We start from the raw sequence: 27,071 nt of genomic DNA, 5'->3' as shown, positions 1-27,071 counted from the left end.
ATGGGGTTTCTAAAGCAAAGGACATGCGTATGGTTCTATGAAAGACCAGGGTTCTATTTGCTTGCAGATGGAATTTGATTAGCAATGATCATATGACTGGCAGCCCTACTAGTACTGATTTTAATATGAAGGTTGTGAGATATAACTACTATTTCACAGACAACCTTAACTTGTATCATAGCCCTAGTTAGCAATAGCACGCCGAAGATATGAGATTTCAAGTATACCTTCCAATGGACAACACACTGACGAAACATTTCGTATATCCAGATAAACAGGAAAACTTAATTGATGACTATAGAAGGCTAATTACACAAATGGATTCAAAGGGAACTTGAAACTTAGAAATACTAATTTTTTTGAAAAACAATCTGCTTCCGCAACAATTGCAAAATCTAAGCCTATGTCCCAGACGCCGAACGAACAAGAAGAAAAGAAGTAAAGGTGGGAGGTAATATGGCAAATGACAACTTAACGCAACTCAACTCAGTCCTGCATCTCCGTATCCTGAGTCTGAGTCTTCTCCTCATCCCCGAAGAGGTCATCGTCATCATTGTCCTCGATCGCTTTAGCAGGAGCCTGTTGACCTTCTTCCTCATCCTCATCCTCATCGTCATCATCAGCAATATGACGCGCTTTACCCCGACGACGAGGCGCAACATCCTCCTGTATTTGCTCATCATCGCCGAAAAGATCTTCCTTATCCTCATCACCAGGTGTACCCGGCGCAGCCTCACCACCAGCCTCCTCATCCGAATCATCCGAGTCAACAACCCGCTCATCACTCTTGTACTTGCTAGAAGCCTTGGAAGCAGCAACCTTACCCCCAGACCTCCGCTCAAGACGACGACGTTTCTTAGGCGCAGCTTCACCCTCACTCTCACCCTCCGCACCACTGCGATCCTGATCCTCACCACCACCAAGACCCTCTTCATCATCAGCAATAAAGTCATCGCCACCCTTCTTCTTCCGCTTAGCCGCAGTCTTCTTCTTCCTCTTGACTCTCTCGCCCTGCGATCCATCCGTAAGCTCCGCCTCTTCACGCGCACGATCAGCCTCCGCCCGTCTCGCCGCGCTGCGCTGCGTCTCCTCAGCCATCTGCGCGCGCTCCTCAGCAATTTTCCTCTTCCGCTCGATCTCAATTTCTTGAGCCTTGCGCAATTCCTCTTCACGCTTCGCCTGAGCTGCTTCACGCGCGTCGCGCGCTTGTTGTAATTTCGCCGCATTCTTCTCCTCGTACTCCTTCTGGCTCTGCATCGCGCGGTCAAGCTGCTTGCTAATCGTGCGACCCATATTTGCACGTTGCTCGAGTGCTTGGGCTGGGTAAGGAGGATTCTTCTCCTTCGAGATCTTCTCAAAGGTCTCAATTGCTTCCTTCAATCCGTCGGCAGCTTCCTGCACATCTTGGAGCGTCTTTTGCGTGGGTTGCAAACTGTATGCCAGGGAGGCGATTTGGTTTTGCACAAAGGCTACGTTGAATTGGAGGTGGAGTTGGTCGGGAGAGACATCCCGGGCGCGGAGGGCGTAGTCCAGGGCTGTTTTCATTGCAACGAGGTTCATCTCTTGCTTGCCCTTAAGCCACCAGACTCGGCTAGACAGGCTAGGATTTGCACGTCGCGGGCGCGGTCCTTGGCGAGGGCTGCTTCGTAGTGTTCGATTGAGCGCGAGTATTGGCGCAGTTCGGCATAGACGTGGCCCAGGTTTAGGTAGACGCTCGGATCCTTGAGTGTGTCTCGGATCTTGGAGAAGAATGACACGGCGGCGCTGTAGTTCTTCTTATCGTCGACTAGGGCAATGGCGATTCCCTGTGCGGCATATGCGTTCTTGGGATCAAGCTGTAAGGCCTTGTCGAAGAACTCTACTGCGCGCTGGTAGACCTTGCGGCGCTTTTCTTTGTCGGCTTCGGTGTCGCGGCGCATATCGCGGGCAGCGAGGAGGTGGACGTTGCCCATGCCGGTTAGAGCGTAGCGGTCGTGCTTGTCGTAGTATTGTAGGGTGTGCTTGTGATGGCGCTGTTCCGAGTCCTCGGCCAGGTTGGACACGCGCTTCTTGGACTTGCTGAGATACCACCCGAAGAGGGATCGGACTTCCAGATTTGAGGAGTCGGCTTCGTAGAGCTTGGACATCTTCTTGGGTCCTTCCTCGGTTGGGCTTTGGCGGAGGGCGATATAGGTCAAACGTGCACTAGCTTCGGTGTAGTCGCTGTGTCGTTCGAGGAGTCCATCGTAGACCTTCTTAGCTTCGTCCCACATGTCTGCTGCCTCATATGTGCGGCCAAGATTGTAGCTGATAGTTGTGACGAGGGCATCATTGTCGGAACCATCTTTTCTCTCTTGCGAGTGTACGCAAGCATTGAGTGCGGATTGGAACATACCACGCGCCAAAGCAATCTTCTCGTTTTGATAGAGGAAGCAACCCATATTGTTAAGCAGCTGCGGAGGAAGACTCTCGCGGAGGGCAGCCTTCAGATCCTCCGGATCGTCAATATCAGGCCGAGAACTCTCGGGGATACCAGAAATCTGCAGCTCCTCTAGTTGGGCTAGGCACTGCATGCACTTTTCCGGAGAAGTGGACTCGTACAGACGAGCCAGATAAACCAGGACAGATTCATCTGGAGTCAGCTTTTGCTTCTCATCCTTCCACATCGAGCGCACAGACTCCAGCAAATGGATAGCACGTTTCGTCTCATTCGACTTATCATCCTTGAGACCGGCCTTTAGTGAGGCAAAGACATCTTCCGCGTGCAGCGCCGCGAGCAGAATCATAGCCTCAGCGTTCTTTGATTGTTGGACAATCTTCTCCAGGCGGAACTTGGCACCGTCAAAGTCCTTGTTCGAGACGGATATTTGCACAGCACCGAATTTAGCAGGCAAGAAGCCCTTTTCACCACCACCACGAGCCTGGTCGGATTTGTTGTAGTACTCCGTGGCGCGTGCCCCATCGCCCTCATAGTGTGCCTTTCGGCCAAGCAGATACCATCCGTCACTAGCAATGGGCATGACATCCGTCTTTTCGATCGCCTTGCGGGCGAGTGTCTCAACGGTCGGGTATTGTTTGCGGAGGAGGAAGTAACTTCCGAATGAGGCGCAGGTCATGGGATATTCTTTATCCAGCTTGAAAGCCTTCTGTGTGTATTGGGTCATGGCCATTTTGTACAAGGAGCCGAACATGGGGTCGGTAGTAGAGCGGCGGGAGCTGTCGTAAAGGTAGTAAACGGCGAGGAGGATGTTCGCGACCTTGGACTCGGGGTTCTATAGCGTGATGCGCGGTCAGTCAATATTTTTCAAAGAAATGGGGGACAAGTGCCAGCGTTCTAGCTTACCAGAGCCAGTGATCGTTCCCATGCCACCTTCGCTTGGTCCTTGAAACCCAGCTGCCAAAGACAGCATCCCAGACCGATACGAGGATCAGGGTCTGTCAGATTAGGTACCTTCATCAGGACCTTTTGATAGCCTTCAAGAGCCTCTGCGTATCTTCCCAGCATGTATAGTGCGCGGGCACGGCCTAGGATAGCCATAATGTTACGACCGCCAAAGGCCTTGGAGGACTCGTCGAAGCATTTCAACGCCTGCCGCAGGGCTTCGACCCGCTCGGATGTATCGATGGCACCGGGTCGAACCGCACGCGGAGGGTATAAGGAGGCACGGAGAAGACACAAGACACCGCGGGCTAGGAAGAGAGGAGGGTACGCAGGGTTCAGACGCGATGCCTCGTTCAGAGTGGAAGTTGCCAGCTGCAGGTAGTGGTCCTTGGTTTTGGCTTCTGAGTAAAGCTCTCCCTCTGGCGCGACACGAGGAGCCTGACGACTCTTCAGCATGAGCAGCCAGCAGATCCAGCCCAGAAGGCCTAGTTTCTCTTTGGTAGCGCCGTGGGCGACGGAGGCCAGACCCTTGTTCAGGATGTCGATGGCATGGTCGATCTGCTTTCGCTTGGCGTAGGCCAATGCAATGATGACCCAGAAATTCTTGGCCGCCCGTTCGTTTTCCAGGAGGGTGCAGAGCTCGGTTGGGTCTTCGGGGAGGTCGAGGAGACTAACTTCGACTTCGCTGTCGAAACTGGAGGCGGGAATATCGATGGCATCGGGGATATCGGAGAAACGTAGGTTAGGTAGGGAGCTTGTAGATGGTATAGAATCGCCGTTTAAGCCATTGGCATGGCCGTTTTCGAGAGACGCCATTGTTGCGACTGCGCCTGGGGGGGGGAGAGATAAAGAGAGGGAGGTAAAGTGAAAGGTCGGGATGCGACTTGATGAGGAATCGTTAACAGCTTCAACTCATGATCGAGCTATTCCATCAAAAGTCCGTGATAGAGATGAGCTTGCACCAGATACGGTGGAGAAACCGCAAGGTCGAGGAAGACGCGAAAGTGACTCGGGGAGGCGGAGGCGGAGGTCGCGGTGCTGTTCGATTTGAGAATTGGATGTGTGGCTGGTGTAGTTGCTGTGGCTAGGGTGGCAGGCGGTGTGGAGGATGATGTAGTCTGTCCGGCTAGTCTCCATCTTCATCTTCGAACTGTATGTCCCATGCGATTTCCGCAATGGCTTGCAGTTCACTGGTGTCGATGATGATGTCCTTTTCCCGAGAATGTTCAGGCTCTCTCAGGAATATGACCCTGAAAGGGATCATCAGTTCCCCCCGCGACTGGTTATTTGACCAGTCTCGTTTCTCTCCAGGACGATACCCTGAACTTTGCTGGGTATGCGGTTCGTCGCGTCCCAGACCCATTTCTCGATCGTGAACTTGGGTCGGTTTCTCACTGCTTTGATGGAGAGTGCCATCCTGACATTCCCCTTGTGGGGGTTCAGCCAAGTCTCCATGTCATGGAAGAGCCTCTGGTGGCTCTCAGAGAGACCGACCTCAAGCACTACCGTTGGTCTCTTGGGAGTCCTAGGAGGGCGTCTCCGGGGTCCCCACCCGAAGTCGGCTTGTTTGTTGCGGTCATTGCCCACGTCAAGATTCACAGTTCCCCAGTCAAAGACCATATTGTCAAGCCTCATAGGTACAAGAGCCAACTTAATGGCATCATGAAGGCGGATTCCGACTTGGTTATGTACCGGGTTCGGCATCTTGATCACCAAACGGCTTGTCCGTGCGCAGAATTCGGATGATGAAATGTGAGGAATATCCAGTCTGTCACTGATGAAAACCCGTTTGAAGGTGCCTGGATCAATCGAAAGAACAAAGTACTCGTTGATCTCCGTTTCTGCCTCTACTTTGGTACGTAGGCTCCCAGTTGCCGTATCGGGGTTGATGCGAGTTCCAAACGCGTTGGGCATTGAACGTAGGCAACGATCATTTTCAAGTCTAAAGATTCGAGAAAATTGATCTGGTCCTTCATAGACATAATGTCTCACGGATGGAGGTAGTCCCTCTAAATCAGAGTCATCGGACTCATTTTGAGGTAAATTGGACATTTTGAATAGCACCTGATTAGCAAGGGGGATGGATGTGGATGTCAAGTATCAAGATAATTCCAAGACTGGCAGTGCCTATGGATGTCAACTTTGCCATCTCATATAGTAGTAGGGTTTAAATTTCAATATTATGCGGCATCCAGGTTTGATCTTTCCATGTTTCTCTTGCGGAATTCAGATCCGAGACAATCAATGCTGTTTGATTCCAAGGTTACCTACCAGAAGAACGGGTATTTTCAAATCGGTGAAACAAGTATTATATAATCATTTAATCATTGAATAAAAGACTCTATAGTTAAAGTTACTGGGGAGGCAGGGCCAGACTTGATATTAAAATAGTAGTAGCTATAGGATCAAGATCGCCATAGCACCGATACAGTAGTAGGGCAGGCCACTACTACGGCAGTCAGCCACCACTAGCGCGTAATCAGCCACCTCATACCCACACATGTCCAAATGAGATACTCCAAACGCCAACTCACCATGCCCGAAAGTTCCTGGCAACAGGTACACGCCTACAATGACCATCTGGGTCACCGCGTGATGCTCGAGCAGTTCGTGGAGCCCTCAATTACCCACACAGGCCTTCGAGCCAACACAAGAGAAGCCCCGAATGGTCTATCGTCTACTCACAGTCGTTCTTGATCGCGCTAAATTTGTTTCCGAGGCTGGAGTATATTTCTACATGGCGGACCTATCCGGACCCTAACTTGGAGGTATGTCCCGATGATACGATGGTTATGGATGGCATGGATATAAGTTCGGTTGCCGAACGCTTGGAGGGGGGTGGGGGGGTTGTTCTTTATGGGTAATTTGGTGCTTGGGTTGTTTGCAGCATGTCTTGTGGAAGTGTACTAGTTTTTGGTATTTCCGAGGCAGCTGAGCTCAGTTTGCATAGAATAGAATAATGATTCATGATACTAGTAGATGAACACTGCTATTCACGCCTGCCTATTGCGTAGAAGGAAAAGCTTTGTAAACCACCGAAGATTACCGATACACAATGCTAATTGTATACACTAACCCTTCTATTAGTACCTAATAGGTTATATACTAGCAGTCTCCGCTTGGCGAATATGTTATCGCTTTTTTTTACCTAATCACCTGGGCATCTACCTACTCGAGTTAAACAGTACTAGTACTTTTGCTAACGGTAGATCACAACTTTTACAACGCCACTTTACGTGCTAAAATAGTATGGGATCCAATCAATGGACACACATATATAACTCAACCTGGGTTCAAGTTTTAGACGCGGGATCGCTTCCCGTATTTAAAAGCAGCTGGGATAAATAGTTTTCCCAAGCACATTATATGTATCTAGAGAGACCTCGGGAGGCGGTGCGCAAAATTGAGATCATTCTATAGCTAGCAAGAAATTTTTCTGCCAAAGGTCTCCCCCGCTTTATAAGATCCTTGACTCAGGCTGGCTTGGCTTGCACGGCGGTACGCCGGGCGATTTCTCGTATCGTTTCGCGGGGTACAAATAAGGAGAGAAGGAATCAGCACCGAGCGCAGTAAACCGGCAAATCTCTCAGGAAGCTTCAAATATTTGAAGGGCCAGATAGTTTTCCCTACTCTGAAACTGACCGGATGCTGGCACTGTGAGCGATTCTTTGTTTAAACCCAGAGGAGAGTGCCGGGGCGGATTCCTATTTAAAGCATAAGGCCGCATGCGACAGACCAAACACAAATTGAGCCAATCGCCTTCAACTCGCCAAGTCGCCTCTTAATCATCAAATGGAATTCAAGGTCTCGACTCACCTCGCGTCCCCTATTAGTGGCATGACTCTGTTAGAATATTCATGCCGACTGGCTCCCTTGAATAGCTCAAATGGCCCAAATGGCTCGAACTCAAGACCGACCAGTCTCCAAAGTGAAGCGCAACTGTGGTAGCAAAGTGCGCACAGGTTGCATCACCTGCAAGTCAGTCCAGGTTTATAGCGCGCCGCACCGACCGCGAGGTGTCATAACTAGAAGGATTACTCATTCAGTGTAGGGCTCGACGAGTTAAATGCGACGAAGGGAAACCAGCGTGTGCTAGGTACATTCTCAATTCGAATTTCGAGGGGATCCGCGTTGAATTAATCATGAACAAAACAGATGCTCACTTTCCGGTCGCTTATGCCAGGGATACCAGCCACAAACGCCTATTGTGATGACGCCTCGGACCCTGGTGCCCGCAGCTCGAGTCGACTCGCCTATCGAACCCCGAGCCTTGGAATACTTTTTCCATAGGACAGCACCGCAGTTAGCGGGATTTTTTGATGGCGCGTTCTTTCAAAGTAGTGTTCTCCACGCTAGCCTTGAAGAACCCGCCATCCGTCAGACCCTTGCTGCCATTGCCATCGTCCATGAGGGGAAGACCCTGAATCCAGTGGAGGGGCAAAGTCTTGGCTCAACTTCCCCTATCCAGCTATACAATAAAGCAATCCGTGGAATTGTACAAAAAACGATGAAAGAACCGAATGCGGTTTCTTTGGTTGCTATGATCAGTATTTTATTCGCATGTCTGGAATACTTACGTGGCAATGCGGCAATGTCAAGGTCTCATATCACAAGCGGGATTCAAATCTTTCAATCCTGGATGGAAAACAAGAAGTCTCAGAACCAATCATCGGGACGAGACGATACATCGATTGGGTCGCACTTCATGGAGACAGAAATCGGACCGATTCTCTTATCACTTCGCACCATTGTGCTGGATAGGGACACTGCCAAGAATCTTAGGCTTCTTATGAATCCTGTCAACGTGCATGGTGATCTCACGCTAGGAGATCGATTTGATACAGTCCAACAGGCTAGAGTTGGTCTGGTGGACTTGATCACCCAGACGAATTTGCGCTTCGACAAGCTTGACAAATATTGTCCGCTGGGACCCCAGTATAACGAAAAAGCCTCCCTGATCATAAAAAGCGTTGAGAAAACCTTCGCTCAATGGGACGCAAATTTTGATGATTTAGCCCTTCGACGTGGTTCTTCATGGGTTAAAAGGCAGAGGCCTTCGATCAATGCCGTACGACTCATCAAATTTGATCTCAGCTTCGGAGTCCGTAACTATCTCGCTGACAGCGAGTGCGCATGGGATGCTGGACGAGCAGACTTTGAAGAAGCGTTGTCCCTTATCGAAAATCTCATCACAGATCGAGATCGCTTCTGCCCTGGAAATAACTTCAGGCCGTTGAGTTTGGATTTCGCTATTATATACTGCCTCCATACATTGTCTTGGAAATGCCGATGGCCGCGTCTTCGTCGCTGGGGCCTCGACTTATTTAGAAGAATATGCGGTCGCGAGTGGCTTCTAGATGCAGAGAAGTATTTCATTATCTTCTCCCGCATTATGGAGATAGAGGAGGCAGGTACTAATAGTAGTAACCAACTTGAATTACCCGATGGAGGCCCTCAGGAGAATATACTTCCTCATGAGCACCTACGAATTCATCACTTTCAAGTTTCTGTCTCAAACCAAGCGTCACCGTCACCAGAAGACCCGGAGCAGCCTACAAAATATTCAGTAACTTTTTGGAGCAAGCCTTATGGTATAGATGGACCTTGGCACAAACTCACAGAACCTCTACAGCCAGGCGCTTCCGTTGCCGAAGAATCTACCATTCCGTCAAACCTGATCAACGAATTCTTCGCGAAACCTCCACGAATCAAGGAATTGGAGAGACTCGGCCAGGAAATAGATTTGGTTATTCGAGAAGGACCATGATCCATAGCAGCACAAAATATCCAAATATTGGATTTAAGTTCTAATGTCATTTATGTGTTGCTGGAAGAATAATTTTCAGGTTATAAGAACTTGAATATATGGGGGACCTGGGAATGGGCTCGACAGTGACATTAAGTAACTTGTCCTTGCCCCACGGGGATTATGTTGTACCCTCTAAGCGAGCTGGGCATAGAGGTATCCACCACGAATCTATGCTCTTTGCAGGTTCGAATAACAACTAGGCTCTTTCGCCTCAAATTGAACTTGTCCGCCCGCATGCTTCCGGCCGAGAGCCAAGAGAACGGTGGCTGCGAACCTGAAACTAGCTCGTAAACTAGGCGAATGGGAACTCCGGCCCCATATTTGTTCTGGAAAAGGCCCCCCAGGGCCAGCATTGGATAATCTCGAGAACAGGGTCCGAGCATGACTATAGCTCGCCAAGAAGAATGACCCCTCGGGATATTCGTCAAATGGCTTGATTTTGATTTCTCGTTCACCTTCTCATTTTTTGACATTAACGATCGGCAAACATGATGAGGAATTCGGTTGCTGGTTTTGCAGTCGCCCTAGGCTTGTCCTCATCATGTCTTGGTATACTTCTTTGCTTCACTGATTGATTGTAAAAGCAACCACTGAGTTCAACTAGGTGCCGAGACGAAGGAATGCAAAACGGACACCAGCGTGAATGAGGACATCGCGACAACCCTTCACGTTCACAATTCTGAGCAACTAGATTCGTTCGAGGGATGCACTACATTGAACGGACACATAGTTATTGAATCCGACTATGAGGGTGATTTCGTCTTGAACGAAGTGACTAACTTTCACGGAAACATTTCCACGGTCGAGAATGGTACAGCAGGGTTGGGCCTATTCGAGCTGCGCGATCTCAACGAGATCGATCATATACACCTGCTCGGTCTTATTGGCGATGTTAACTTACCGAAGCTCGAAAGCACGGGTGATATCGAGCTCGTACAAATGTCGGCTAATGGGTCAATTGACTTGAGTTCTTTGGCCGAAGCTAATGATGTTTCAATTCGTGGGAGTTGGACAAGGTATAACACGATGCCCAGCCCCTTGGATTCCTATTTTAACTCGAACTTCTTCTCATACATGCCATAGTACAAAATTTGACTCATTGAAAACAGTCACTTTGGGTACTCAATTTTGCGCTTCCCAGGATTGTTCCATCTATGGGCCTGACAGAACATTCCCCTACATTGACGTCGACCTACCATTGCTCGAGAAAACGGACTACTTCGAAGTTGCAGGGACGGTAAAAAGGTCTGGCATCTTCTCCCCGAAGATGAAATTCCTGCTGATATGTATGAATTCTCAGTGTATCTGTGCCCAAGCTGGAAGTCGTAGGATACATAGTCCGACAACCGTCAGTGTACTCTCCCAGGCAGGGCCTGCGGATCAATATCGAAAGCACAAATGACACGCTTGATTTCAACGCTCCAAAGCTCCACACGCTGAATGGGTCATTTGAGGCCTACGGCGGCTTATCAAGGTAAGTTATCTTCCGGGTTCCATACCGACAAGCCGTCGATAATGTCTCATTCTAAAAATTGTCTAGTCTAAGCCTTGGCTCTCTGGGCAATACTACAGCACGCACGACGCTGAATACAGACACACCCCTCGCTTTCTACTCCACTATACAGACAGCCCAACATTTTTACGTCTGGGGAAAACTACGCAGGTTTGTGAGCCATGTCCCGAATCCTGGGATTGCCTAGCTGACGAGCAACACAATTCAGTATTTACCTACCTGATATGAAAGATTTGGGATCAGTCGGGTTGTCATATTCACCAAGACTTCCCTGCAACGATACGCTTTACTTATTGTGGGAGACGCAGTCAAATTATTCGAGTGACTGGGAAAATACCAATTCCTGTTTGGGCTACGACTTTCCACAAGAGAATAAGGGGACGAACCAGGGAACTAGTACGATGACTGCCACCCCTTCCAGCACAGAAGGTGCAGGGAACGCTATCTCCAGCGGTGAGACCGTCATATCAGACTCGCCCAGTCAGGGTTCTGAAACAACGAGCTCCGCCAACGCTGACGCAACAGAGAGCTCAACTCCAGAGAGCGCGGCTCGCCTGGCATTTTCAATACCTTGGATGAGCTGTGGTGCATTGCTCACGATGACAGTAGTATTTCTTTCTTCCTTTTAGATAGGCCTTCATCGCAGCTTTCTCCGACGGTGTGGCGAGGGGAAAACAACATCAAATCTCTACCTAGATGAGCAATAAAGACGAGTTTAAATGCCATTTCCATATGCGGGACCAATTCGAAGACGAAGCCGCATGACATCACAACAAGCCACAGGGTAAATAGATCTGAGTCCGATCGAATCCATACATGTATAAGTATCTATAATTGGCTTGTCACTGCCCTACCGCTATAATTTCCCGGGAGAGATCTGAGTGCAAATCACATCAAACCCCACAGTATGTAACAGAACGGGACGCCTGCCAAGGTGTTAGTCTCTACTCCAGCCCACCACACAGAGCTGAAACCTGGAATAAATGTACATTTTCAGCTATGTAAAAATGCAATAACATTTAAAATGTGAACCAGATGAAGAAATTGCCAAGAACCCCCGATCACAGACAGATTTGCCCGCAGAAGATCCGGCACCCTTTGTTCTCGTACATCAGTCTACGATTCCCATTAGATCCTACCATACTCCGTACTAGCACTCAGTTCACAGCCCTACACGAATATCTCCAGACTCCCGTTCAAACAACCTCTTCGGGTTGTTATTAAATCATCATGACCGCAGCACCTATCCCAACAATCCCCCCCATTCACATACAAAGACTCAACAACCTCCTTCCACCCCTTCACAACACTCTGGATCGAACCACCAGAATGTTCGACGCTCTTCATGGCGGCCAAAAAAACAAGATCCTTCGTACGAACCGCATTCATGCCCGAATGGAGCGAATCAATAAAGGGAGGCGAGAAATGTCTACCGCCAGAATTTACCCAATACGCATCATCTAGCAATGCGAAAACTCAGCATTATCTCGGACCTTTCAGGTGTCCGGGTAATTGGACTGAAGCTAGGACGGAAGTTCTTTCGAGTTCGTCTACTCATACGTACTGCTGTCCCAGATGAGCTGCCCGATTCATCTTCTCTAGCATTTTCTCTGTCTGATTTCATGCTCATTTCATTTCCATGCATACAGTGGATACGGCAAACTCTTAAATCAAGACAATGACCCCAGACCTGGAATTTGGGGAACATGTATATCAAGCGTGAACATATACGACGATTTCACATGGGCATATAAGGAAAATGATTCATGGACCGTCACTACAAACGGAAGTCATCAGACGACAACCGCTAAAACCGGGACCATGTCTTACCGGACCGTAATAGCTTATCCCTACGTGGGCGGGTATAATACTGCTCCTTTGGCTGGCACTGCTGTTGCTGTACCGACGACTCGGACATCTTCTAGTGATCAATCTGGATCGAGGTTAAGTACAGGGGTAAAGGCGGGTATTGGGGTTGGTGTTAGTTTGGGGGTTGTGTTCGTTGTGTTGGTGGGATTGTTTTATTTCCTGAGGAGAAGGAGGAGAGATGGGACCCAGAATTCTGAAATCAGTTCGGATAAGGACGCTGATTGATCTCAAGAGCTTTCTGGATCTGAACCGTCCGAGTTGGATCCGAAGGTTGGCCAGGCTCCGATGCCGTCGGAATTGCAGTCTCGGGGCCATGCGCCGGAGTTGCAAGGAGATGAGAGATTGAGGCTGGAATTGGAGGGAGGGAGTGAGCAGCCGCCGGTTGAATCGGAGGCTAGTACTACTAGTAGTAAGCCGGGTGATAAAGTTATGGGGAAGGATACGGAGAGCCATCAGGATGGGGAGAGACATTCGGACTCAGAGACTCGAGGGGATATGGACAGACAAATGAATGAGGATAGTACTGAGAGGAATACAAGGCAGGGTAATACTCAATAATCAACTTTGATACCTTGGTCGATGTTTATATTCATATTTATATTCACTGTGATGGCATTGCCATATCTAATGAAAGTATTTCTAGGTCTTGTCGTCATATCTCATCCCATCCATCCATCCAAACCAGAACAAACATCAACGCTCAATAACCATAATCAATAATCCACCCATTCCCTAAACCAAACCAAACCGCACTGCACTGCTCTGTTCCACTCACCCAAGAACAACCCGACAAAGCAACGCCGCCCCAACAAGCACCATAAAGATCAAACCAAGTTCAACCCAGTGATGCAAGCGAACATGAGACTCTACAAATCCAGCCTCAAGAGCCACCTTCTGCTCGACGGTAGGATTCTTAGCCTCAATCGTACCAGCCAGCTCGGATGGAAATCTCCCAGTCTCGAAATACTGATCCATCAACGCATCCTTCTCAGCCCATCGTGCTCGGAGCCAAGCGTCGAACTCTTTCTGATCTTCGAGGGGGATGTCTGCTACGGCGAATCGTCGCCAGTGAACGTTCACTGAGGTTGGCGGTCTTCCTTGGAGATATGTTGAGCGGAGGGTGAAGTATTTATCGGGATAGCTTCCATTTCTGTAAAGGAGTTAGCATCAGTTTACCCTTTTTCCAGTGAGGAAAAAAGGAAAAGAGGAAGGGGATCAACATACGGCGGTCCTTCATAAGCAATAGTACTATCATAAACCCAATCCACCGTCCCCTTCAACTGCTGCAAACAAAAGAACAAGCCCGTAGACCTAGGCAAAATCTGATGCTTAAAGGACGGATAACCCTGCTTAGCGCCAAACTCATCACTCTTCCGCTTAGTATTATTCGAAAGATTCGTCCCCTCAGGAAAAATAAGCAACCACATCGGATCAAAATTCGGCTGACCAGACTGCGAACCCTGATGTTTAGACTTCAACTTCTGCAATCGATACTCCAATCTCGGTTTATCGGATACCCATTTCCTCGCCATAAAGATGAATCCGTAGAACATCATTCCCTGTCCCACGACGGGGATATACTTGAGTGACTCCTTAAGGATAATAAATAAACGCCCATGCATTGAATTCGTATAGGCAAACCACCACAAATATATCCAGTCAGTGTAGACCTGGTGGTTGGCGATCATGACCAGTCGTTCTGGGAATTGAGTGCGTAGTAGGCCGTCATCTGAGAGGTGGAGTTGACCTCTTACGCTTTTGTCGCCGCTGACGCGGAAGAGTGTTGGTGCGGCCCATTGTGTTAGGGCTGTGATTGCTAGTCCGAAACATTGCTTTGTGTAGGCCATGTAGGTGTAGTAGTAATCTTTGTTGAGGATGTATAGTGGGCAGCCGATGAGTTGGGTTGCGAAGATGGCGAAGATGCAGCATTCGAACCAGGCTGCCAGTAGGAGGGAGCGGATGATTTGCATGGAGATGCCATGTTTGAGGCGTGGGTCGGAGGCGGGTTTGCTGGAGTGTTTTTGAAGTTCGGTGATGTCTTGTTCTGTGGGGGATGTGGCGGTGGGCTTGCGTTGGCGGACCTCGGAATCCATGATGGATGGTGGAGGGAGGGGAATGGCCCCGGGTAGGTTTGGAGGAGGGATCAAGCTGTTGGAAGCTGGAGGGTGGTCTTTTAGGAAGAGTGACTATGAAGAAGGGCCAGCTAGCACTAGCAAGTACCAGTACTGGGAAGAAGAGGTCAAGGTGAAGGTGAAGGTGAAAGTGAAGGTGCGCGGGATGCGGCGGATGGGGAGATCGACAAGTGCGGCCTCGGCTGATGAGAGCTTCGCTGGGGGAGCTCCACAGCTTCACGACTGCTCAAATAGTGGGAGGTAATGATAATAATGATAAAGGGAGGAGTGAGTGAGAGGGTGAAGTTAAGGAAGGAAGCCAACAAAGAACGCGGGGGTGGTCTCGTGAACCGTTCGCAGCCAAACTTAACCTGAGCAATACTTGCGGAATAGTTGACCAGCAGTGCTAATTAATTGGAGCAGTGGGGCTGATTTTAGTTATTTACGTACAGCCTCAACCTACACTTACTCATACTCATACTCATACTTTCGCTACTGCTTGCTGTCACTGTCGCTGTCAAGGCTTATGGATGTGACAAGTATAGTCTGCGACACATGACCGAGGTCATCTCGTCCTCTCGTCCTCTTTCTCTTCCTCTCCACCATGCACTCCCTCCGTCGCATCCCCGGCCAACCCAGCCGATTCCTCACCCTGCGACCTTTCTCCTCCTCTGCAACACGTCACGAGATTCGCGATGTTGCCTCCCTATCACAGCGGCTGATTCCCAAATACCAAGGTAGGCCAGGTGGTTGTGGTATAGGTGATGCTGCCCAAAGACGAGGCTGACTCCTGGTAGAATCTCAGGGCGAACTGCTTTCTCTCCAATGGCCAGCAGCTCCGCGAAACATTCTGCTGGTCCGCAAGAACTGCGCGCCAGAAGTGACTGACTCGCTGGTCGAATTTGCCAAGTACGCTCACACACACACACACACACACACACACACACAGCCTCTACAGCTCCAGCTAACTCCCTCCCCCCCAGTCACATCACCTCAACATATCCCTCCGTCTCCGTCGTCCTCGAGTCAAGAACAGCCGCCGAAGTCCACTCAACCCTCTCCTACCCCGTCTATTCCGCCTCGCTGGACGAGAAACCAACAGCATTCCATGACAAGGTCGACCTGACCGTCACACTCGGCGGAGATGGCACCATCCTACACGCATCATCACTCTTTGCTACTTGCTCGAATGTACCCCCAGTCCTCTCCTTCAGCATGGGCACCCTCGGCTTCCTAAGTGAATGGAAATTCTCCGAATTCAAGCGCGCCTTCCGAGAAGTCTACATGTCCGGAGCTGGCGCAGGAGACCGTACTCCAGTTCTCGAAGAGCCCCAACCCCCCGCAGCCACAGCCACAACCACAACCACACCAGGGGCGCCCAGCTCATCATCAGACATGGGTCCAACAGGCTGGTCCTCCGTCCGAGGAAAATCAATGGGCTGTACCCGGGGCGCACCAATCCTAATGCGCAACCGGCTCAAAGTCGGCCTATTCACCGGCGACGGCGAAGAAACCACGCCCATCCGAGGCAAATCCGACCAAGGCGAAGGGGTCTACGTAATGAACGAGCTACTCATCCACCGAGGCAAAGAACCCCATCTAGCCGTGGTAGACATTTTCGTCGGCGGGCGCTTTCTAACAGAGGCGGTGGTGGATGGAATTATCATCTCGACCCCGACCGGAAGTACAGCATACAGTCTCAGTAGTGGGGGCAGTATTGTGCACCCCTTGGTTCCGTCGATCCTCTTGACTCCGATCTGTGCGCGCAGTCTCAGTTTTCGACCCCTGGTCTTACCGTTGAGTACGCCTATCACGCTGCGGTTGAGTGAGAAGAATCGCGGGCGCGAGTTGGAAGTTAGTCTTGATGGGGTGAATCTTGGACAAGGGATGGCGGTTGGTATGGAGGTGCGAGTTTGGAATGAGGAGATGAGGCATGGTAAGAATGAATGGCAGGGTGGTGTGCCGAGTGTGATGCGGAGAAGTATGGGCGGGGAGGCGCACGAGGGATGGGTTGGAGGGTTGAATGGGTTGTTGAAGTTTAACTATCCATTTGGGGAGTAATTCAGTGGTCAACAGTCCACAGTCCACAGTCCACAGTCCACAGTCCCTGGTCAACAGTCAACAGTGTATACACTGTGTATACCATAGTGTATACCATAGTGTATACCATCCTGTCTGTCTATGTGAATAGGCACCTGTACAATAGTCATAACCACCATAATCACCACCACAATAAATAAAATAGTAATCCACAACTCCAATAACTCCAATTAATATACACTACTCTACTACTCTACTACCCCAGCCCCACCTTGTTTTCTGTAAATTACTCTAAGTTCAGTTCCTGGCTCGACCCTCGGAACGCCTTGGCGGTCCGCTTCCCTTGACTTTGCTTGATCACCCCTTTCCCTTCCCTTTCTCCCTCCCCCCCCACTATCTTTTGTTATCCTCCCAACCCTCCCCGATCGCGTTGCTTTTTTCATTCGAGCTATCCTCGCAGTGCGAGGTCCGCTCTTGATACCCTAGGTATTTCCCCTGTATGCTGCTCTTTGGCCCCATCCCATCCCTGGAACAAACACTGACCGGACCCAGTTTAGTCTAGCCTCGAGGGGCCTCAGGAGGTCTCGGCGCACCCTTCGCTTCTTGTCCTTACGACTATATCTCTCGCCAAAATGGCTTCCTATCAGAATGGAAAGTGAGTGCTGCCTCCCACACCCTGCAGATTCCCCTCATACTCACCTCTTTCACCTCTTTAGTCCCATGTACTCGCCGGATCAGTTCATGAATCCGGGGCCGGCTCCCCGCCCCCCTACTGATCGCCCAAAATTGACTCTCCCCACCAATAACGCCAATAACAATGTGGCCACCTCCTTCAACCAAATGTCCCTCAATTCGCCCAGTACCCCCAGCGCCGGCAACCTTTCGCTCTTTCCCAACACCAGCACCCCATCTTTGACCCGGAGCCAGACCGGAGGCCAGGGTGGGGTCGCAATCGTCAAAGAGGGATTCGTGCGGTGTAAGGAGGACAAGTTCTTAGCCACCTGGAACCAGCGGTACTTGATCTTGCGCGAATCTCGCATCGAATTTATGAAAAATGAGTCCGGCAAGATTGTCACCAACTTCCCCTTGACCACCGTCACCGCCGTTTCTCGTTCCGAAGATACCAAAATGGCCTTTGAAATCACCCGCCTGGCCAACCCCAAGGATGCGAACTCCAAGACGGCAATGATCACTCGAGATGTTGCGACCAAGACCATCACCTGCGAGGTGAGATCCGATGATGAGATCTATGAGTGGATCGACAAAATCTACGAGCGCTGCCCTGGAATGGGTGGTGTGAGTAACCCAACGAACTTCAGTCACCGCGTCCATGTCGGCTTTGATCCGCAAACCGGCGCCTTCGTAGGATTACCGCCAGAGTGGGAGAAACTTCTCACGGCCTCGGCCATTACCAAGGAGGACTACAAGAAGAACCCCCAGGCGGTCATCGAGGTTCTCGAGTTCTACTCCGATATCAAGATGCGCGAACAGAACCCTCAGTACTACGGTGGTATGAATGCACCAACTAGCTCACAGCCTAAGCCCCTCGGCAGCAACAACGTAGGCAGTTCCATTGCTCCTCCTCGACCTCCACCACCAGGCCCGCTGCAACGTCTCGACAGCGGTCAATCTAAAACTTCAATGGACAGCTCCATGCGCTCAAACACATCGTCACCTGGACAATCACAAGGTGGAGACCGTGCTATGGAGCAGCAGCAACAATTGGAGCGTATGAAGGAGATGGCCGACCAGGAGCGTCGCCGTGTGGAGGAAGAACAACGCCGCAAGGATGACGAAGCATACAACTCTTCCCTGCCCCAGTCGCGGACTCCAATGGCCAAGCAAGAGCTTGGAGGTTATGGTGGAGAGCCCTCCCCCATGAACAGCCGCTACCAGCCCAGTCGTCCTGCCCCCCCAGGCCCCTGGCGCTGGTGCTCGAGCTCCAGGACAAGATCCTCGCCAACTCACCGCACAGCGTCCCGCCCCTCCTCCTCCATCGCAGAGCCCCTATGGACAAGGTGCACCCCGCACACCCGGTGGCTCCCGCAGCGAAGACCAGGGCTCGCCTAATCGTTATCCCGCCAATGATCCTCGGTCTCAGGCCGCCAACCGTCCTCAGAACGGTGGTAGCAAGGGCCAGCAAGCTCAGGGGCCCCCTCCTACTCGTCTTCCCGCTCCAGTCCAGGCCGTGAAGCCGCTGAACATTGCCAACAAGCAGACTTCTAACAAACAAGCCGTTCCTGATGGTGTTCGTCAAGCAGAGGCTGCTCTTTCTAAGAAGCCAGAGCCGCGACAAAAGGAGGTGCGCATGTCGGCAATGACAGAGAATGAAGTGATGGATCGATTGCGAGCCGTTGTATCCAAGGACAACCCCAACGAATCGTACAGCAAGCAGCGCAAGATTGGCCAGGGTGCCTCCGGGTCAGTCTACGTGGCGCGGGTTAAGGAGAATGCGCCATCACCTGTGGCTCACGAGCTGTACAGACAGTACGGCCCACGCTGCCAAGTCGCTATCAAGCAGATGGATCTACGCAGCCAGCCGCGCAAGGAGCTGATCGTGAACGAGATCATCGTCATGAAGGACAGCCAACACGCCAACATTGTCAACTTCCTAGACTCATTCCTGCAAGAATCGAGCAACGAGCTCTGGGTAGTGATGGAATTTATGGAAGGTGGAGCATTGACAGACGTAATCGACAATAACCAAGTGATTTCCGAGCATCAAATCGCCACCATCTGCTCTGAGACTTGCAAGGGGCTGGCCCACCTGCACAGCCAGAACATCATCCACCGAGACATCAAGAGTGACAACGTCCTCCTCGACCGAGTCGGCCACGTCAAAATCACCGACTTCGGATTCTGCGCTAAACTCACCGAATCCAAGAGCAAGCGCGCTACAATGGTCGGAACACCATACTGGATGGCGCCAGAGGTCGTCAAGCAAAAGGAGTACGGCCCCAAGGTCGACTGCTGGTCTCTGGGTATCATGGCTATTGAGATGATCGAGTCTGAACCGCCTTACCTGAACGAAGAGCCTCTGAAGGCACTCTACCTAATCGCAACAAACGGAACCCCTCGTCTGAAGAAGCCGGAGAAACTCAGCAAGGAGCTCAAGGCTTTCCTGAGCGTTTGTCTGTGTGTTGATGTTCGCAGCCGTGCTACTGCGGATGAACTACTCGCCCACGAATTCTTGCAGACTGGTTGCAGCCTTGCCAGTCTGGCTGAACTTCTTAGGTGGAAGAAGGCCAATGGCCAGTAATTAATTCGTCCGATTTCAGGATCGTGGTCGTGCTCGTTACCGCGACTGCGATTCTTTTCTTCTTCCCCGTTTCCCTCAGCCAAATACCACACCATACCACCCACTTCTTCCATCCTCTGAACTTGAACTTAGCCTCTTTCCAATCGTCATCGCCATCGCCATTCCATTCAAAATTGGAGCTGAACATTCTGGCCGCCCCAAACGACGCACACATATGGGTTTTTTTTATTTGACGCGCCTCCGGTAGAGATTTTTGCTTTCTTGCTTTGCTTCGCTCTGTCTGCTTTGCCTGCTTCACCTTATCTTGCCTTGTCTGCCTGTCCTGTCCTGTCTGTTCGTGTTTTGCTTTATGCTATTTTATTTTTATTTTCTTCTCTTTCCCCTCACGAACGAATCCCGAACCCGAGCCCGAATCCAAATCCTGCATAAGGGCTATGGTCCATAATCATGAGCATGAACATGAATTTGAATTTGAAAGTCAAAGTCCCGTTTTACGTTACGGTTTTACCTTACCTTACCTATCCCGAATCCAATCAAAAGAATCCAGTCGATATCAATGTCAATGTCAGAATCAAAATTCAATTTCAATCAATCTTATCTACTGAATGCTGAATGCTGAATGCTTGTTGACTGTGCGATGCAAATTTATCAATCAACTTCGAACTTCAAATTGCAAGTTGATTTCATCAAAAGTTTGAGTCCAAGTCCTATGGACCGGAGCGGAGCGGATGGATGCAAGTCTCATCCAAATTTATACTATACTTACCAGTGTCGACATACAGGGTTCAAGTTCTCTTCAACCCCTGGAGTCTGTCTAGCAAGTGGGCATGACTAGCTCGGGTGTTGATATGGAGAGAAGACTCGATGTCGGCTCAATGCCTCGAACTTAAAAGGGAAGTGGACTCGGAAATTGTTCCCACAGACTCAAGACATGCACAAAGACTCGTCCATATATGGTAATTTTCATGTTCCTATTCCTTTTCCTTTTCCTTCCGTCATTGCGATGCCTGGTTGTGTTCTTGTCTTTATTGCATTGTTTGCTTTTTTGTCCAATGGATTCTTACGATTACGTTGACTATATGGCACCTATCATCCCATACTATTCTATCCCATGAATCTATATGTTGCACCAAAAGCTAGCAGTTGAATTGAGGGCTTTTTTCTATTGTCTATAAAATTGAAGATGAAGTTGAAGTATGGGATTCTGAGTCGATTTCTAGGTAGTCTTCTGTGTTTTTATATGCCTGTGTCTAGTACTAGTACTAGTAGGCTACTATAGTTTAATTCAATATGATATGATCACGGTTTGACTACGAGTATTGCCTACCATGATGATGTATAGTTAATGTGTCGTCCCATACTAGCACCTACTAGTAGGCAGCTACCAGTGTATACCCGTCAAGTCCGAATCGGATCAGACAGCAAACGCTCCTTCCTCGAGGTCTTCATTCACTGCTCCTTCCCAGGCACCCACCTGCATAAAACTGTCGTTGTTTCTCTTTCTTCTTTCGTCTTTCGTCTTTCCTCTTCTTCTTCCTCCACCACCTTCTCCCATTCCCATACCCATACCCTTACCCATACTCATCGCCCTCTTTTGTCGAATACCACTAATACTACACGCGTATTCGGTTTCCATCTTGTCCAAGCGATACACTTGGCTCGATTCTTTCTCCAGCCTTCGCATCTTGCTTGACCCTTATCATCTTGACCCTGCTCTTCTTAACCTTCGCATCCCAACCCTACCTTTGTACCTTGGTCCATATCAGCCTATCTCGCCAGAGCGAGTAGTAAGTTTTATTGTCCAACCCCCGCTGACCTCCTCTGACCTGCAACTAAAACTATCAGGTTTTGACAGTCCTGACCATTTCCTGGAAGCTCCCAGCACCGCATTCCAGAGTCTTGCTCCCTCGCACTTGCCCTCGCCCTCGTCTGGCAAGATGTCGCTGTCAACCGGGAACGCGTCCCTGTTTCACTTCTTCGGTGGTCTTGACCTTGAGGACCCTCCTCTGAAGGAAGATGTGGTCTTCAAGACCTACATGCCACTGATCCGCGAGCTTGAGTCCGCATGGCAGTCCAAAAGCAGTAAGTCCATCTAGATCCTTGAAGCTTCTCCGAAGGAACCATCGCTTACCACAGTCACCAGGTTACCCGCAGACTTGGAATCTTGACGAGGCTTTCAAAGAATTCGAGCAAGAAGAAGTCGATGCTTGGGCGAGACTGGGAGTGGACCGATCCGCTGAATTTCTCGTTCTTCCAAGTGGATCACTAGGTTCAGACCTTGCTTGTCAGTTGTTAAACCCGACCTTCTTTGTCCCCGATCCGTACCTCCAGGTAATGGACAACCCGGCTAGCCCCACGATTCACCTGATGCACCAATGTGGGTTTTCTTCTGTGAATTCTCTCGTGTTTGACTGTATCTTTCGCCGCGATACCTCGCAAAACCTTCTTGACTTCTGGACAGAAGAGGTCCGGAAGCCCCATGAAGACTTTGTCAAGGTACTGCGCGACAACATGGCGGCTGTTATCGAGCTTTGCTGGGGAGTCGAGGTCTGGAGAGTCATGGAAAGAAATTACCGGTTGGTTCGCTTCCCCCTGTGGGGTCGTTATGACAAGGTGCAGCTGTACCTTGAGATGAACGATAACAAGGTCAAACGCCTCGTCATAAAGCTGCGGCATCCACAGTTCTTCTGTCACAGACCTTGGGTTGCAAAGAACTGGACGGTTGAACAAGATCGCTCTCTAGAAGTTGCAGCCAAGATCGTTGGTTTAACCATCCCAGAGCGCTTTTAGGAATGCTCACATGCTGCCGGTCATTATCCTGAAGGGGTCTATCCTCGTATCTCTAGGGCCCAACATCAACTGGCCAGATCGCTTTCTCGTCAGGCCCGAAAGCAGCTAGAAGAGGCTTTTCCTGAGCAGGGTAAGCGTACTAAGGAGAAAGTGGAAGAAAAAAAGCAGTTTCGAAAGTACCTTCAGGGCATTCTGGAAGACCCTCTGGTGGAAATGCAAGCTGCTGAGAAGAAACGTGCTCGAGCGAAACCCACACAAAGCCAGTATTTTGAGGAGGCTCATAGGACTATGATGGCAAAGTGCTTAGAGAAAAAGGAGGCTACAGACGCGTCTCACTTTGATGAAACTGATCAGGCAAGAGGACTGAATAGATTATTCCCCTATGGCTTGTCACTAACAACCGGCATCACAGGTCAGCCAGTACGATCACTCGGCGAGAGTGCGCCAGCTGATCGAAAGCTGGACCTTGATCTTGAAAAACGCTCAAGAGGCGACCTCGGCCAATTCCTCGGCCGAGAGTGATGGCGTGGAGTGGCTGGACGAAACCACATCCGCTGAATGGGACGAGCCCGCTCCGGAAGTGATGACCTGGCTTCAAGCCCAAGGTGGCTTAAAGATAGCCAGATCACCCATCAAAGATCGAGATGGCTTGGAGAAGGCCTTTCGGCTTCTGCATGGGTGGGAAGAAAATCTCCCTTTTGGTTCCTATGACTATTGCGCCCTAGGAGACTTGGCCCTGGCAGTTGGAGCGCTATATGTTCATCGAGTTTGCGGTCTTAGAAGCTCTGAGGAGGTCAAGGTCGGTCATGTTTACAGTCAGAGGCGCTCTGGCGCTGTCGATGCCCTGATACAACCCGGTCTATGCGGCCAGATAATGGAGCGCAAATACTCTGTCTGTCACTCTGTTGTCCTTGATGATGCCTTCCCGCAATTTGCTCGGAAGTCTCCTAAACATTATGTCGTCAGAACACTTGAGGGTCGAGGCTGTGGCCTTCCGCACTGCCGAGGAAGGGTTCAGCTTGCCCCGTTGGACGATACCCAGCCCAGTATAAGGGCCGTGAAGAAAGACTTAGAGAACCCTCCAGACTTCCGAGGCAGAAAGCCTCGCAATGAGGTATTCTACCGTTCTGGAGCGGAAGAGCTCGAGGGTCTTGCTCCCATTGTCAAGGTCAAGTGCAAAGGATGCGGACACATCCAAGAGGATACAACTCCTCGTTTCACCAGGGGTAAACCTGCCCGATATTGTATCCCTCGCAGAACATGCCAAAAGCCAGATGGCTGTGGCAAAAAGGACCAATATCTCAATCCTGTGGACAAGATTCCCCATATTGGTCAGTCGAACTTGACCGATATGTGTACAAACTTCGAGAATGAAGGAATTGACGTGAGAAAACTTTTGGTGAGAATTCCTTCCGCCTATGAAGTGGTTTTTGAGTTGCATCGACCCATTTATGAGCGTGCGAAAGACTTGAAAAGGCTTCTTGAAGACTTCGAAAACTCCGTTTGAGATTTTTCTGATACCCGCTCGTTGAATTCCACCGCCCCTGTCAACTCCGAGAGCTATGCCAATCAGGATCTACCAGAAGTCAACCCATACAATCTCAACTGATCGTTGGCATTTCGCTCTATTTCCTGCTGCTTTTGTCCGCTTCCGACGGGCCTCCGACGGGCCTCTGTGTAGCAGAGGCCTAACCTCAACCCACACAATCTCAAACAACCTTTCATCTATCTCTCTATTTCCAGCAGTTTTCACCAGTCTCTGAAATGCTACTGCGCGGCACGATGTTCTCGACAGCACGGATGCCTACCAGTTCGGATGTGTCTACAGTGACCTCCCCTCCCGATTTTCCATTTCCCAGGAAACCAGGCCGCAATTAGCGTATCCTCTTCTAATGTACCTTTAAGAATCAATCGATACCGTTCGCTTCTCTATCCATATCTTCTTATACATTTAGGCACTGGCGTAGGCGAGTTCTGCTACATTCAAGTAAATAATCTCTCGGAGTAGGCTCATTACATAGACGCCACAAGTTAAGCATCCTTGTATGACTTACAAAATGCCTTGAGGTAATTGTGTAATCAGGACTGGGGAAAATCAGTACTAGTGGTCGCAAAGCGACTCGGATACAAGGGGTGGTGGTGGAGGTGCTGTATGCGGAGGCAGGGAATTTGGCCGCGCGCCCTCCGAGGTGCGTGGCGGTCGTGTTTGATCGCGGTTTATATTCATATATTTCAAGTTGTTTGGCTATGTGGAGAATATAATAAAAAACGCGGTATATTATTCCACATTAGTGAGTCGAAACATTACTTTCTTCTCTAATGTTATGCTAGTAGGTTTGTGAACAAGCATGTCAAAGACTTTCAAGTAGAGAAATCGAAAGCCACAATCTGAGGTTGTCGATCTGAAAAATTGGCAGAAGACTTTACTAGACATAGTACATAGATTAAGCACGCCTACATCTTCCCCACAAATCGCCCTCTGGCCATCCTAAACCGCGAGAGCCTGAGTAGTCGAGGCAGTCGAAGCAGTCTTTTCCTTCTCTCCCTCCTTCAAACGCTCCTGACGCTTTCTCTCCTTCCGCTGAACCTGCCTCTCAAATTTCTTCTTATAATCAAGATATTTCGGCCAAGCAAGTCTAATAAACCCCACCAAAGATTCCACATTGATCTCTCTTTCCCGCATAGCCGTTTTCAGCATCTCCTGTTTTTCCTTGGTATCCAAATAAGGGACGTCAAGGTCCTCGATATTCGTCTCGCAGAGTAGTCTTAGTGAGTTCCAGACTTCTTCGGCTGTGTCTTTGAGTGTGCCCTGTTGGGTCTCTGTTGCTTTTCCGTTGCAGTATTTGAAAGTGAAGATATCTTGTTCTTCGAGGTCTTCGAAGTAGCTTTTTGATTCTGCTTCTAGGATTTTGCGAATGGTTTGGCTGTCGGTTGCCTTGTCGATTTGAATTCTTGTTCTTCTGTCATGTTGATTCGGAGGGTATTGGATAAAGGTGCTTCTGAGGCGTGGGCGCTTGTGTGATTGGGTCGAATAAAGTTGAAGGATATGAGAGTCTTGGTTTTTGGATTAAGAGAATGATAGGAGTTATCAGAGCTATCAGAGGCAATACTAGTACTGATATTCTTCTGCTAGGAGGGTTGTCAGAGGGTAGTAGGTATGACCTCACTATTGCCAATACTCAAATAGAACTCGGGACAACCTTGAGATTATCAAAAGAGCGGTCACAGAAAGGGCTCCTGGAAATACCCATACCTAGTGCAGGATAGTACAAAATTAGATATCAAGATAAATAGCTTAGAAATGAGTGACTCAAAATACCCAGATTAATCTCCAGGGCTCGGGGTGGGGATGGCCAGGATCTTCAGGCTCAAGAATCCAGTACTACATACGCCAGATTTGAGATTTGCAAGAGATACGACCTCAGCCTGGATGCATATGCAGGAATAATTATCTGCCACGGGTATGTTCAATCACTAGTACTACCAGGTTGCACAGGACTGTGTTTAGGTTCAAAGATGTATACTAGTATACTGCCAGTTAATACAAGTATTACATATATATATAATTTGAAACTCAGAAGGGCTAGCAACTTTACAAGTTGAACCAGCCTCACGGCATCAAAACCTTACTCTACCTGCTCAGAACCCGTGAAGAATACACAAGACTAAGATCATATCAAAATAAATTAGCCAATTGGTATAGTATACCTTAATGAAAGTTAGAAAGTAAGACTAAGATGTTCGGGGCGCGCATGTCCACAGATTGAGTATTCTACTACACAAGTACGAGTCCATACGCTCTGATTATTGAACGTATAAGATAATAAGCTACAGGCATGGAATTGGCCTGCAAGTTAGATTTGTTGAGAAGTTTTGCCCGCCAAAAAATTAATATAGATGTAGAAGCCAAAGACGGGAAGGGAAGTCGGATAAGTAGATGGAATTTTGAACGGGTAGCAGAACAACAAAAAATTAGCGTTCCCGCAGGCGGAGAGAGCTCCCAAGGGCCATGAGTGGCTGAGCAAAGCGAGAACAGCATAAATTTTCTTGGGATATGGTTCCGTTCTGCCAGCCATTCTCCAACCAAGGCCTTGTGGCCGAGTGGAATGCAACTCCGCTAGCTCAATTGGTAATTATCTCTCCCATCTCCCTTTCGCTGTTCTTGGGCTCATCCTTCGCCTCCTTTCCGCCCCTCTAGGCTAGAGCGTCCGACTTTTAATTCAAGGCCTCGGCCAAGATCAAGAGCATCGGAAGGTTGGGGGTTCGACCCCCCCGCGGAGTGTCTCAACACTCATTTTTTGCCGTATTCTTCTTCTGTC

At 49.6% G+C, this 27,071-nt stretch overlaps 10 protein-coding genes across 10 annotated transcripts; 6 read left to right on the top strand and 4 right to left on the bottom strand.

Annotated features, from left to right (window-relative positions):
- Positions 1-486: 486 nt before the first annotated feature.
- N7509_001197 (putative RNA polymerase II transcription elongation factor (Ctr9)) lies at positions 487-4,177 on the bottom strand (the record flags this gene model as incomplete). Its single annotated transcript, XM_056625834.1, has 3 exons — positions 487-1,535; positions 1,583-3,251; positions 3,323-4,177. The coding sequence occupies 3 exons, from the start codon at positions 4,175-4,177 to the stop codon at positions 487-489; spliced, it is 3,573 nt and encodes a 1,190-aa protein (XP_056494416.1).
- Positions 4,178-4,624: 447 nt separating this feature from the next.
- Positions 4,625-5,413, bottom strand: N7509_001196 (uncharacterized protein; the record flags this gene model as incomplete). Its single annotated transcript, XM_056625833.1, has 1 exon — positions 4,625-5,413. One exon carries the CDS (start codon positions 5,411-5,413, stop codon positions 4,625-4,627), a length of 789 nt encoding a protein of 262 aa, XP_056494415.1.
- A 2,158-nt stretch (positions 5,414-7,571) lies between these two features.
- N7509_001195 (uncharacterized protein) lies at positions 7,572-9,128 on the top strand (the record flags this gene model as incomplete). Its single annotated transcript, XM_056625832.1, has 1 exon — positions 7,572-9,128. The coding sequence occupies one exon, from the start codon at positions 7,572-7,574 to the stop codon at positions 9,126-9,128; it is 1,557 nt and encodes a 518-aa protein (XP_056494414.1).
- Positions 9,129-9,658: 530 nt separating this feature from the next.
- On the top strand, positions 9,659-10,870 carry N7509_001194 (uncharacterized protein; the record flags this gene model as incomplete). The annotated part of the gene is made up of 5 exons (XM_056625831.1): positions 9,659-9,719; positions 9,775-10,170; positions 10,280-10,456; positions 10,524-10,644; positions 10,711-10,870. 5 exons carry the CDS (start codon positions 9,659-9,661, stop codon positions 10,868-10,870), a joined length of 915 nt encoding a protein of 304 aa, XP_056494413.1.
- Positions 10,871-13,323: 2,453 nt separating this feature from the next.
- N7509_001193 (lysophospholipid acyltransferase family protein) lies at positions 13,324-14,645 on the bottom strand (the record flags this gene model as incomplete). Its single annotated transcript, XM_056625830.1, has 2 exons — positions 13,324-13,702; positions 13,777-14,645. The coding sequence occupies 2 exons, from the start codon at positions 14,643-14,645 to the stop codon at positions 13,324-13,326; spliced, it is 1,248 nt and encodes a 415-aa protein (XP_056494412.1).
- A 1-nt stretch (position 14,646) lies between these two features.
- N7509_001192 (uncharacterized protein) lies at positions 14,647-14,928 on the top strand (the record flags this gene model as incomplete). Its single annotated transcript, XM_056625829.1, has 1 exon — positions 14,647-14,928. The coding sequence occupies one exon, from the start codon at positions 14,647-14,649 to the stop codon at positions 14,926-14,928; it is 282 nt and encodes a 93-aa protein (XP_056494411.1).
- A 339-nt stretch (positions 14,929-15,267) lies between these two features.
- N7509_001191 (NADH kinase POS5) lies at positions 15,268-16,724 on the top strand (the record flags this gene model as incomplete). The annotated part of the gene is made up of 3 exons (XM_056625828.1): positions 15,268-15,400; positions 15,461-15,572; positions 15,647-16,724. 3 exons carry the CDS (start codon positions 15,268-15,270, stop codon positions 16,722-16,724), a joined length of 1,323 nt encoding a protein of 440 aa, XP_056494410.1.
- Positions 16,725-17,335: 611 nt separating this feature from the next.
- Positions 17,336-19,962, top strand: N7509_001190 (serine/threonine protein kinase CLA4; the record flags this gene model as incomplete). The annotated part of the gene is made up of 3 exons (XM_056625827.1): positions 17,336-17,358; positions 17,420-18,558; positions 18,605-19,962. The coding sequence occupies 3 exons, from the start codon at positions 17,336-17,338 to the stop codon at positions 19,960-19,962; spliced, it is 2,520 nt and encodes an 839-aa protein (XP_056494409.1).
- A 1,937-nt stretch (positions 19,963-21,899) lies between these two features.
- N7509_001189 (uncharacterized protein) lies at positions 21,900-24,259 on the top strand (the record flags this gene model as incomplete). The annotated part of the gene is made up of 3 exons (XM_056625826.1): positions 21,900-22,044; positions 22,106-22,722; positions 23,165-24,259. 3 exons carry the CDS (start codon positions 21,900-21,902, stop codon positions 24,257-24,259), a joined length of 1,857 nt encoding a protein of 618 aa, XP_056494408.1.
- A 981-nt stretch (positions 24,260-25,240) lies between these two features.
- N7509_001188 (uncharacterized protein) lies at positions 25,241-26,003 on the bottom strand (the record flags this gene model as incomplete). The annotated part of the gene is made up of 2 exons (XM_056625825.1): positions 25,241-25,806; positions 26,000-26,003. 2 exons carry the CDS (start codon positions 26,001-26,003, stop codon positions 25,241-25,243), a joined length of 570 nt encoding a protein of 189 aa, XP_056494407.1.
- Positions 26,004-27,071: the final 1,068 nt, after the last annotated feature.

Source organism: Penicillium cosmopolitanum, assembly GCF_028827165.1.
Source record: "Penicillium cosmopolitanum strain IBT 29677 chromosome Unknown utg000003l:1.0-3747932.0:1.0-3751027.0, whole genome shotgun sequence".
NCBI lineage: Eukaryota > Fungi > Ascomycota > Eurotiomycetes > Eurotiales > Aspergillaceae > Penicillium > Penicillium cosmopolitanum.
This window is presented reverse-complemented; position numbering and strand designations above follow the sequence as displayed.